The 12083-nt window shown below is 39.7% G+C and overlaps 2 protein-coding genes across 2 annotated transcripts; both read left to right on the forward strand.

Moving 5' to 3' along the window:
* The first annotated feature begins 2423 nt into the window (after positions 1–2423).
* LOC117268938 (perforin-1-like) lies at positions 2424–6166 on the forward strand. The gene is made up of 5 exons (XM_033645720.2): positions 2424–2456; positions 3032–3608; positions 3739–3877; positions 3989–4200; positions 4398–6166. The coding sequence occupies exons 2-5, from the start codon at positions 3076–3078 to the stop codon at positions 5275–5277; spliced, it is 1764 nt and encodes a 587-aa protein (XP_033501611.2). The 5' UTR covers positions 2424–2456; positions 3032–3075; the 3' UTR covers positions 5278–6166.
* A 285-nt stretch (positions 6167–6451) lies between these two features.
* Positions 6452–11953, forward strand: LOC117268163 (perforin-1-like). The gene is made up of 5 exons (XM_033644375.2): positions 6452–6601; positions 8305–8880; positions 9003–9141; positions 9239–9450; positions 9554–11953. Exons 2-5 carry the CDS (start codon positions 8348–8350, stop codon positions 10704–10706), a joined length of 2037 nt encoding a protein of 678 aa, XP_033500266.2. The 5' UTR covers positions 6452–6601; positions 8305–8347; the 3' UTR covers positions 10707–11953.
* The last annotated feature ends 130 nt before the right edge of the window (positions 11954–12083 follow it).

Genomic DNA, 12083 nt, shown 5'->3' on the forward strand with positions numbered 1-12083 from the left:
GGCAAACATTTTAAAAGACTACACACACATATCTTCAACCCGGCAGCACAGAAGATCTATACAAGCAGCAGTTTTAAGGTGGGCACCAAAGAAGGGTGTCAACGAATCAGCATCTGACCAAATGTCTCCCCTTCTGTTCCTGAGTGATGGTGCTGAGTAATAGCCTGATAACATTAGGATGGCACTGTGAAGCTGACCTTTGACCTTTTGGATTTAAATGTCATCACTTCATCACTTTACCCTTTTAGACATTTGTGTGAAATTTTGTTATAGCTATCGTATGAATTCTTGAGTTATGGCCAAAATCTGATCAGTTCATGCTTGAGTCAAAATGGACGTTTGTGCCAATACAGGGAAATTCCCTCAAGGCATTCCTGAGATATTGTGTTCATGAGAATGGGATGGACTGACGCTTTGATGGATGTACACACTGGAAACAACTTCTCCAGCGATGGCAGCATTTAAAAAAAAAAAAAAATTCAATAAACTGACTTTTATACAAAGATCAAATTTTATTTTGAAGGTGGACTCTTTTAACTTCTGGTCTTATTTTCCTTTATTGGGACTAGTTTCATGTTGCTTGGCGCTACTTGACAGTGTAAATGCCAACACTGACTGAGTTAGAGCGCCTTCAGCACCACCGGAAATATTGCAGAAACCACCTGAGCTCACTTGCTAAATATAAAGAACATGATTATTTTTTGAAAGTTACTAGCAAACATGTTCATTACAACAACAAAATGTGTTTTTAATCATAACTACGGATACAAATTTGGGTCAACCAACATGTTGAATTTTCTGAAAACTATGATTATACCAGAGAGACAGTATAGCCCACTGTTCACAATTACAGACTATGCATAGAAATTACGGGAGCCTCAGTATTTACTCGTGAGAAAATCTGTTGCTGCAGTAGGTTAATAAATGAGTCACTAACCACCAGCCACATGACAGTTTGAGTGCAGTGCTCAAGTCTTATATATGTGACGTGTTGTCAATTTCAAGCAACAAAAAAAATGTCATAACTGGGTAAATTTTGCTGTTGTCACTCAACAAAAGCAATAGATGCACTTGGATTTCGATGTTCCCGAGGAGCACTTGAAGGCAGCAGGTGACGTGCTGGAATTCTCTAATGGAAGAGAACTGTTGATGATCTAGATGAATCACACCCATGATCACACCACACCACACCACCTTCACCTTTCACCCGACTCTGCTGCTCGGACTTCATGACATGTTTCCGCCTACAAACACACTTCTGTGGGACTGTGCCTACTTGCTGTACATGCTCATACTGTTTTATTGCTGCATAGGTTTTATATTTACCCCTTACTAGTTATTATTTATATATATACTTCTATACATGCACATTAGTCTGTACTTCTTTTTGAAAATCTGGTTAGATGCTAAACTGCATTTGTCTCAGTACTCTGTGCAATCACAATTAAGTTAAATCTAATTTAAAAATTAACAGTGTCTTCTCACTCAGTTCCAAACATTTTAAAGGGACAGTTCAACCCCAAATCAAAACTACATATAAAACAAAACATTTGAAAAACTCAACAGCAATGTCTCTTTCCAGACAGCATCATCCGGTTACCCAAAGTAATACATGGACTTTGTTGTGAGCAGTTTCATATAGAAGCTATTTTCTTTCTACCAAACTACATCCAGCAACCGTATCACCACACAGGGGAAGCGTGCATGTACTCATGGACACTGCTGTTGAGTATTTCAAAGGTTTTATTTTATTTTATTTTATTTTATTTTATTTTATTTTATTATGGGCGCTTTGAGCACCACAAGCATCTAGTTACATTATATCCGAGAGAAGGCACATGTCTCTACGGCTGATATCTCCAACACTTGGCCACCTACACCAGAACAATATAGATACATATATAGCTCTAAGGGTAAGAGGGGAAAAATATTTTTGGCTTTGGGGTGAACTGTCCCTTTAATTTCTCCATATTAGATGTACTTTTGTTGGGTGTGGAAACATAAATGATATTTTCTAATGTGTAAAAATGATCAAAAATCACTCTGTTTTTTGGGTTTATTTAAATGTAGATTCATTTTCTTTTCCATGTCAGTGTTTGCTGCTGAAACAACCGAATTTTCTCAAAATTTCTCACTAAAATTTGATCCTAGCGCATCATAAACAACTACAACAAAATTGGTTGTAATAGTCTTGAGAAATTTAGTGTTAGGATCACAGCCTCCTAATGTCACATAGTATGACCAGACTGCAGCACCCCCTCAAAGAAGTGAGAGTTTATTCTTCTTTGATCAAACTGTCAAACAACTTTTTTTCCCCCTACTGTTCTCTCAAAGACCACTGTCACCTCACTCCCCCACAACGCCCTGTCCTGCCTCCTTCTCTTTAAAAACACAGAGTTCGAATACTGATGCACACAGTCAGATTTGCATTTCCAGTGTGTGTACGTAAGAAAAAGGTGAGTCTATGCTTATCTGCTATTTTTGAAATATTCTAAAACTTGATGTAAAAAATACATAATATTCAGTAGTCTGTCAAGAGTGTCCCTATTCACTCTGTCACAAGCTTTATGTTCCTGTCTGACTGTTAGAGACTAAACATGTGTGCAAGTTGATGGATACAATCCTTATATGTGGTTTGTCCAGTTTTCTAGGTTTTATAGTCTTCAGATTTGTTTCAAGCTTTAGAGATGCCTCTAAAATAGTTGAATCCAGAGGGATCCAGAGAAGGTTTATTTATGAGCAGGTAAACAATGGCATGTTTAAAACTGGAATAAAAAATATCAGTAGACCAACTGTCTAAAATTTTGCTTTTAAAAACAAAGTGGGATGCAGTCAGATGGACAGGTGCATGGTTTGAAAGCGCAACAATGTTTTGACATAAAGATTTCACTGAAGTGATTTTAACTCATTTATCATGTGGTAGAAAATGTTTATTGCTGCTTCAGTTTGGTTTGGTCCTGTCCAACCACTAACTTTTAGTGGTGTAGTAATAAACGGCTTCACTTGCTCATGAATCATGTTTGTCTTTCAGGTTTAACCATCAGTTTCTATCCGTCACCCAAACTTAAAAGAAACATGTTTCTCTTGAATATCTGCATCTATGCCAGCCTCATGCTGTCCCTCCCTCAGTGTACACATCAGTCATGCACAGAGGGGACACCCAGGCAGTGTGTAGATGCAGAATTTGCTCCAGGTACCAATTTGGCCGGGGAAGGCTTTGATATCACCAAAATGGAACGTAAGGGGGCCTTTGTGCTTGACATGAATCGATGGAAACGCAAGGACAAAACATGCACCCTGTGCAGCAACCCCTACCTGGAGAACAAAAAGCAAAAGCTCCCCTTGTCAGTGGTGGACTGGAGACCAAAGCAGTCCTGCAACATGAAAGTAGCCAGTGCGCTCCACCGGTCCAGTGAGTCCCTGGTCAGTTCCAGCACCTCTTCTGTGGATAACAACTGGCAGGCCAATCTAGACGTTAATGTGGGTAAAAAGGGTGCCTCGTTGATGCTAGCTGGTACCCATTCTAAATTGGCTGAATACTCCATGGAAAAAACAAAGAATGACAAGTTCAGCTTCACAAGCCACAGCATGTCCTGTGAGTACTACAGGTAAGAAGGACTAGGATAAAACTTTTCTCTACACACTCCCCTCATGAAAAGGTAAATGCAATAAACAAAATGAATGAACTTTGATGCTCAAATGCAATACTGTTGTATTCTCTGGTCTCACTGTGAACAGCTACAGAGTGTCCAGCACTCACAAGTTGCACAGGGAATTTTATAAAGCAGTCAAACAGCTCCCCAAAATCTACAGCCCTGAATCCAAGCAACAGTTTTACAAACTGATAGACAACTTTGGCACCCATTACATCACCAAGGTAAAGCAAAATGATGGTGTGATTATAACAAAAGAAAATGCACATTTATGAACAAATTCAAGCATAACAAATTTGCTTATGCAATTTATGTGTTTAAATATATAATTCCAGGTGAAGTTGGGAGGAAGAGTTCAATCTGTGACCAGCATCAGGCAGTGCCAGGCCAGCCTGCAGGGCCTCAGTGTGGAGGAGGTGCAGATGTGCCTGGAAGTTGAGGCGTCAGCCAGCATCAAAGCTACAGTAAAAGCTCAAACAAAACACTGCCAGAAGGACATGGACAAGATGGAAATGAAGACATCCTTCTCCGGCCTCTTCAACGACAGGTATAGGACATTTTGTCTCATATTCTGTCACATTTTCTACTGGTTTGCACTTGAAGTGATGACTGTTAACCCTGGAAACGCTTAACTAACTAAACTGCAAGAATTGAAATGTATCAGATTTTAAAGTCTCACTTTCTGTTTAAGAGCTTTTGGTTTCTCTCGCGGCTCTGTTATCGGAGCAACTCTCTCCTCCACAGGTTCACAGAAATAAAGGGGGGCCATACCACGGAGCCGGACCTTCTATTCTCTGCTGACAAGGATCCATCAGCCTACAAAGAATGGCTGAACACACTACCACAGAATCCAGACATAGTCTCATACTCCCTGGACTCACTGCATGAGTTACTGCCCACTAACAGCCCTGTCCACAAGAACTTGCGCTCAGCCATTAGCCATTACATCCTGGAAAGGGGTCTGTGGAAGAACTGCAGTGACCACTGTCAGGCCGGCATCAAGAGCGACCCACGAGATACCTGTGTCTGCCAATGCCACAATGACCCTGCTGTAAACCAAGACTGCTGCCCAACCCGTAAGGGTATGGCGCGGGTCATCATAACTGTACAACGGGCCTCTGGTCTGTGGGGAGACCACACCACAGAAACGGACGGCTATGTGAAGGTGTCCATCAATGGGATAATGGTCCGGCGTACTCCTGTCATTTACAACAACAATAATCCACATTGGGCCACGATTGTCGACCTGGGCACCCAGGATTTGTCCTCAGGAAATATAATGAAATTTGAAGTGTGGGATGAGGACAACAAGTGGGACGACGACCTGCTGGGACAATGTGAGCAATCTCTGTCTGCTGGAGTCAAAGAGGATCTCTGCAACCTGCATCATGGCCAGCTGTTCTACAAATTGGCGGTGAAATGTGCTCCGAGTCTGAGTGGAGCTACATGCAAAGATTATAAACCTTCACCTATGAGTCAAAGTCTGAAGAGGCTGTATGTGTCCCGTCATGCACATCCTGTTCCAAAGGCCATCCTCTTAGAGATGGGTGTGTTTGTGAATGACACAAGTTCACAGAGAAACCAGAGTCTTACTGCGGAGACTCAAAAGTTTGATTCCATATAATTGGCTTTACTGATGCAAAACATTAGGAATCTTTTTTTTAAAGTGTATTGATTTGGTGACATTAATCTAAGCAAAAGGCATAATTCATGACTGTAATTCCCTATTAAATCTCTCCTGATAACTGACAAAATGGCCTCAAGTCATATTCAGGATGTGTGAGATTTGTATTTGACAGAAGTCTACTATTAATAGAGGCTAGGTAGAAAAGATAGTTTGATTTGATTTGCATCATAAAGTCATAGTTATACTGCAGACACTGGCCTGGTCTTTAACAGGACAGCAAAGCATATGCAGTTGATTATCCTAAAAAATTCTGCAGTTACTGAAACATGAGTTTGATTTAATGCAGCTTTCACCAGTCTTTTTTGTATCTGTGCATTTTCAAAGAATTTTATTGTCTTTGTACAGGCATTTGAAACAGTGTTTTATACATTTTAATCACATTATTACCTTGATGATTTTTGACATGTTGCTTGATGCCCATTTCTAAAGCGAGAAGTGAAGAACAGAACACATGCAGAGTCCATTACACATGTGGTGTCATCATATTATAAATGTTTTTTATATTTTATAGTCAGTTTCTCTCCTACCTACATGTTTTTTCTACATATCCTTAATGCTTAAGTGTTTTTTCATGTATGAATCCATGCATCTACACTTTGTTCAATGATTTTTTTCTTGTTATCTGTAATTGAATGCACTTTTCTCTGTTAATTTCAAATATGTCAATTTATCCATCTTTAATTTACCTTTCAGTATTCCTTAATATATGGCTTTTATACATATGCACAGTACTTACTCAAGCTACTATAGGTTTTTTGTGTATTTTAATTTAGATTAATTTTCTTTGCTGTCTCAGCGTTTGCTGCTGAAACAGCCCAATGTTATAACAGAGCTCATTAAAATGTTTATCATATACAGCTGTTGAGTTACTTTGTGTTTGTGATAAACTTAAGAAATTATTCATTAGAGTGTGACAGTCTCTTAGTCTCATAGAGTAAAGCCACAGCCCACCACCACTTCAGAGAAATGATAGGTTTGTGGTCTCTGGTCCGTTACTGACTGGAAAGCCAGCCTTACTTTTATGCTGTCACTATGTGTTTGACTTCATCTGTAGACCAACAGCTCCTCCCCCTCAGTGCTATGTCTGTTCAGCATCGATGAAACTTTAAAACCACATTTTGTTCCCCATGCTTTCATGAGACCACCACCACCTCGCCACTTCACCCCCTCACCACCTGCTTTTTTATCATTTGAACGCAAAGCACTGATATTCATGCTCACAGTCAGTTTCTCAAGTGCAGCGTGAACAGGCAAGACGAGGGTGAGTCTCAGCTGATGTGCTTATATTTAAATATTGTTTTACTTTATTTGAATATACGTAACTGTCTGTGAGTTACTTACAATTGTCTGAAGTTATTTAGCATCTGTATAAAATTTTCTTTAGTGTCACTGCTGTATCAGTGAGCAGTTCTATAATATACTTTAGTCCTGTCCCATTTGTGAGAGCAGTTAAACTTTTAATGAGCTATAACTGCTGAGTCATTTCCATTTATTTATAGGGCAAATGTTGACCAAAGCAGTTGTGTAGTCATGACTGTAGCCGAGACTCAAGTGCAGTTATAAAAAGATTGGTCTTAAGACTGAATTTTAAAAATGGCGATGGACTAGAATGGCGCGACAGTAAGAGCTAAAATGTTTCACAGACTAGGAGACAGCAATGAAAACGATTTATCACCTTTGGGGTTTAACTAAAAATGTAGAACGGAAAGCAGTAATTGATCAGGACATCTGAGAAGTCTTAAGTCGGAATAGGGACTAAAGAGATCTGACATACAAACTTGTGCCGATCCGTATAGTGCTTAAAACACAATTGAAGAATTTCAAAATCAATTCTATATTTCATTAGTCTCTGTTCTTGGTACTAGTGAGGTGATTCTAGACAAACTGCAGGAAAGAAAAGGATAACTGACTCAAATAAAGAAAACTACAGCAGTCAAGATGCAAGGAAATAAAAGTATGTACAAAAGTCTACGGATTCCTAGGAGACAGATAAGGTTTTATTTTCACAATAGACCTAACGTGGCAGAAAGCTACCACTAATGACAGTTTGTCACATTGTAAGACAGATTCAAATGTGATACCTAGACCGTTGCAAGTTAAAGGGAATTTGTCTTAATCTCATTTAGCCCTTCCTTTAGACATCCAGTGTTTGACACCCTTGTGGCAAATGAAAAGAGATTTAGAAATGCCCTGCTGACTTCTCTAGTAAACAAACAAGTTATGTTTACATTCCATGTTTCTCATTAAAATGCATTTTGCATATCCTTGAGGATCAACATACGGTGTTAAATGCATTTCCCTCCTCATAAAATATACATGAAAAATCTTGGGATGGCATGTTTTCTAAAAGTAAACCCAAGTTAAAGTACAATAGGTCCCAAAATAGAGCCTTGAAGTACACCACAAGAGGAAGAATCAAAGGAAGATAAAGATGTATCACTTGCAACTGAAACCAATCTGTTGATAGGACTCGAACCAAAATAGTATCGTCTAGACCAGCTTGATATAGAGAGAAATAACTTTTGATATGATTTGGTGCTATATACATAAAAACTGACTTGACTTGACCACAAGGCCTGGAAATGATTGACATGATTGAGATGGCCCAAGAGGACAGAATGGTAAACATTTTCAAAAGCAGCAGAGGGGTCTAACACAATTTAAATAACGTAATTTATTTTTACTTGAAATTTATCCAAAATGTTGTTATGGTCTACAAAGGAGAGGCAAGTTAGTGGCAAGTTATTAAGCACTGTTAGAGAGGGTTTTGTAACTGCATGTTAGAGGGAGGATGGGACGATCTACTGACTTAAGGTGTTTATTATGGATAAAATGCTGAGCCAAAAATGTCACTTCTTTAAAAAGGAGTGACAGAATTACTATATGTCCAATGACCAAGTAGAGGTGTAGTAATGAACTGCTTTACTTATTCATGTTTGTTCAACAAAACTGTTTCTCTTTCAGGATAAACCTTCAGTTTCCATCCGTCACCCAAATTACGAGAAACATGTTTCTCTTGAATATCTGCATCTATGCCAGCCTCATGCTGTCCCTCCCTCAGTGTACACATCAGTCATGCACAGAGGGGACACCCAGGCAGTGTGTAGATGCAGAATTTGCTCCAGGTACCAATTTGGCCGGGGAAGGCTTTGATATCACCAAAATGGAACGTAAGGGGGCCTTTGTGCTTGACATGAATAGGTGGAAACGCAAGGACAAAACATGCACCCTGTGCAGCAACCCCTATCTGGAGAACAAAAAGCAAAAGCTCCCCTTGTCAGTGGTGGACTGGAGACCAAAGCAGTCCTGCAACATGAAAGTAGCCAGTGCGCTCCACCGGTCCAGTGAGTCCCTGGTCAGTTCCAGTACCTCTTCTGTGGATAACAGCTGGCAGGCCAATCTAGATGTTACTGTAGGTGAAAAAAGTGGCAAAGTGATGCTAGCTGGTACCCATTCTAAACTGGCTGAATACTCCATGGAAAAAACAAAAAATGACAAGTTCAGCTTCACAAGCCTCAGCATGTCCTGTGAGTACTACAGGTAAGAAGGACTTGGATAAAACTTTTCTCCACACACTCCCCTAGCTCTGAAAATAAATGTAAAACCTTTGTACACTTGTTTCATATTGCTGTTGTTTTTGTCTGGTGTGTCATTATAAACAGCTACAGAGTGTCCGGCACTCCCAAGTTGCACAGAGAATTTCAAAAAGCACTGAAACAGCTCCCCAGAATCTACAGCCCTGAATACAAGCAACGTTTTTACAAACTTATTGACAACTTCGGCACCCATTACATCACCAAGGTAAAGCAAAGTGATGAGGACAAAAAGCGATAAAAAAATTAACAACAAAGTAACAAATATGCTTATGCAGTTTATGTGTTTAAATATATAATTCCAGGTGAAGTTGGGAGGAAGAGTTCAATCTGTGACCAGCATCAGGCAGTGCCAGGCCAGCCTGCAGGGCCTCAGTGTGGAGGAGGTGCAGATGTGCTTGGAAGCTGAGGCGTCAGCCAGCATCAAAGCTGAAGCAAAAGCAGAAGTAAAACACTGCCAGAAGGACATGGACAAGATGGAAATGAAGACATCCTTCTCCGGCCTCTTCAACGACAGGTATTTTCTCATACATTTTGTGATGTTTTGTAATTATTTTAATACTTTTACTGAAAGAAAAGCCAGATTGTCTCAGATATTAAAGCAACCCTCTCCTCCACAGGTTCACAGAAATAAAGGGGGGCCATACCACGGAGCCGGACCTTCTATTCTCTGCTGACAAGGATCCATCAGCCTACAAAGAATGGCTGAACACACTACCACAGAATCCAGACATAGTCTCATACTCCCTGGACTCACTGCATGAGTTACTGCCTACTAACAACCCTGTCCGCAAGAACTTGCGCTCAGCCATTAGCCATTACATCCTGGAAAGGGGTCTGTGGAAGAACTGCAGTGACCACTGTCAGGCCGGCATCAAGAGTGACCCACGAGATACCTGTGTCTGCCAATGCCACAATGATCCTGCTGTAAACCAAGACTGCTGCCCAACCCGTAAGGGTATGGCGCGGGTCATCATAACTGTACAACGGGCCTCTGGTCTGTGGGGAGACCACACCACAGAAACGGACGGCTATGTGAAGGTGTCCGTCAATGGGATAATGGTCCGGCGTACTCCTGTCATTTACAACAACAATAATCCACATTGGGCCACGATTGTCGACCTGGGCACCCAGGATTTGTCTTCAGGAAATATAGTGAAATTTGAAGTGTGGGATGAGGACAACAAGTGGGACGACGACCTGCTGGGACAATGTGAGCAATCTCTGTCTGCTGGAGTCAAAGAGGATCTCTGCAACCTGCATCATGGCCAGCTGTTCTACAAATTGGCGGTGAAATGTGCTCCAAGTCTGAGTGGAGCTACATGCAAAGATTATAAACCTTCACCTATGAGTCAAAGTCTGAAAAGGTTGTATGTGTCCCGTCATGCACATCCTGTTCCAAAGGCCATCCTCTTAGAGATGGGTGTGTTTGTGAATGAAACAAGTTCACAGAGAAACCAGAGTCCTACTCAAGGTTTTTCCTGCATTGAGAATGACAAGGCGGCTGACACTGTCAAATTTCATGGTGCCTCCAGCTCTCCAGAAAACTCTGAATGGTATCGCAATGGAAAACAGTGTTTTCTGGGAAGTGTTGCGCTTGGTGGATTTCTATCATTTCTAACTGCAATCGCAGCATTACGCCGATATAGTGGCACTGTCGTAATTCGCACAGTCCACCGGGAAAGCACCACCAAAACTGCAAAAGAGGAAGAAAAGATCAATCTGATTTGGACTGCAGAAAAGCAGGGGCCAGTCCAGTTCGGTGCGCCATAGTGTTTCCGCTTATAACATTTTTGCCACCAAAAAAAAGAAAAAAGAAAAAAGTCACTGAAGAAAACAAAACTATTTTTCCTGCTGTTTAATGATAGTTTTATATCATCAATTGGAGTTTATTAATGCCATTGCAAACAGCAGCCAAATTCTGGGTTTCTTTAGCTACTCCACACTTCTCTACAAGTGTGCCTGAACATCTTGTACCGAGACTATAACATCTAACGACAACTGTAAAACATTATTCATTATAATATATAACAGCATGACTGCCACCTATACTGATAAAAGCAAATACATTTTACAAAAGGAAGTAAAATTATCAAATTAAATTACAGAAAAAAGGACAGGCAGTCTTATAAAAGTGTCTCGTAAAAGTGTGTTAGACGGGATTACTTAAAATACAAATATTTTTACAATTATTTTTTAAATGCTTCAAAAATAGGAGCCCTTTGTTTGTGTAAATAATATTTTACCAGCAGAATAAAATTTGAGCTTATCAAGCCTTTGTGAACTGCTACTTCAGTACAAAAAAGACTATTACTGGGACCGTAGAAATTTGCTGATGAACACTTAATATCCAGGAAATCCAAAATCCTTTAACATCCATTGTTAAATCTGTACTTGTCACAAAGGATGAGAAGTATGTCTGTTGGGGAAGAATCTTTTATGTGCTGACAAAGCGGCTGCACTGAATTATGGAGAGTGTTACTTTATATACTAAATAATTTGTTTGAAAGAAAAGTTATGTTAATGTAGGCTCTCAGAAATCAGCATCCACAAACGATCCAGCTGACTGAGATGTACTTGTAAAATGTTGTAACATATTAAAAATATGAATAAAAGCAGTGGCAGACAAGATACTTCTGTTTTATATACTACATATGCATGTTATTTGTATCATATAGTACCCACTGTGCTTTAGACACTGGCCTGGTCTGTCACAGGACAGCACAGTATACGCAGCACATCATCTAAAAGTTCTTGCAGCTGTCAAAATATGAATGTGATTCAATGTAGCTTTTACTTATGGACTTACTTAAGCCTTTTTTTTCTCCCATACTTTTAGATAAAATTGAAATGTTTGCAGATTTTATGTATTGTGCAATCACTTTGTAGCATTTTAGAATCTATATAAACATATATAACATATATATATATTCAAGTGTGTTTTATGTATTTTAATCACATTATTATTTTGTCTGTTACGGTTTCATATGTTTATTCATATTAAAGGCATCATTTCTGAACTGTTTGTAGTATTGTTTTATCTCATTACTTTTAGTTTTGATGTGAGTGTGTTTAACTTAGGTGGTGTTGTCTGACATGAGAAAGGAAGTGGTAAAACTTCCTGTGCACAGATGAGGCTTCGCTGACACT

This window comes from Epinephelus lanceolatus, chromosome 18 (genome assembly GCF_041903045.1).
Source record: "Epinephelus lanceolatus isolate andai-2023 chromosome 18, ASM4190304v1, whole genome shotgun sequence".
Classification (NCBI taxonomy): domain Eukaryota; kingdom Metazoa; phylum Chordata; class Actinopteri; order Perciformes; family Serranidae; genus Epinephelus; species Epinephelus lanceolatus.

Bases quoted from the DNA above. Each gene is read 5' to 3' on its own strand.
- LOC117268938 (XM_033645720.2), top strand. From the start codon at position 3,076: ATGTTTCTCTTGAATATCTGCATCTATGCCAGCCTCATGCTGTCCCTC. The intron at 3,609-3,738 runs GTAAGAAGGACT...CACTGTGAACAG, and splicing joins ATGTCCTGTGAGTACTACAG to CTACAGAGTGTCCAGCACTC. The intron at 3,878-3,988 runs GTAAAGCAAAAT...ATATAATTCCAG, and splicing joins GCACCCATTACATCACCAAG to GTGAAGTTGGGAGGAAGAGT.
- LOC117268163 (XM_033644375.2), top strand. From the start codon at position 8,348: ATGTTTCTCTTGAATATCTGCATCTATGCCAGCCTCATGCTGTCCCTC. The intron at 9,142-9,238 runs GTAAAGCAAAGT...ATATAATTCCAG, and splicing joins GCACCCATTACATCACCAAG to GTGAAGTTGGGAGGAAGAGT. The intron at 9,451-9,553 runs GTATTTTCTCAT...TCTCCTCCACAG, and splicing joins TCCGGCCTCTTCAACGACAG to GTTCACAGAAATAAAGGGGG.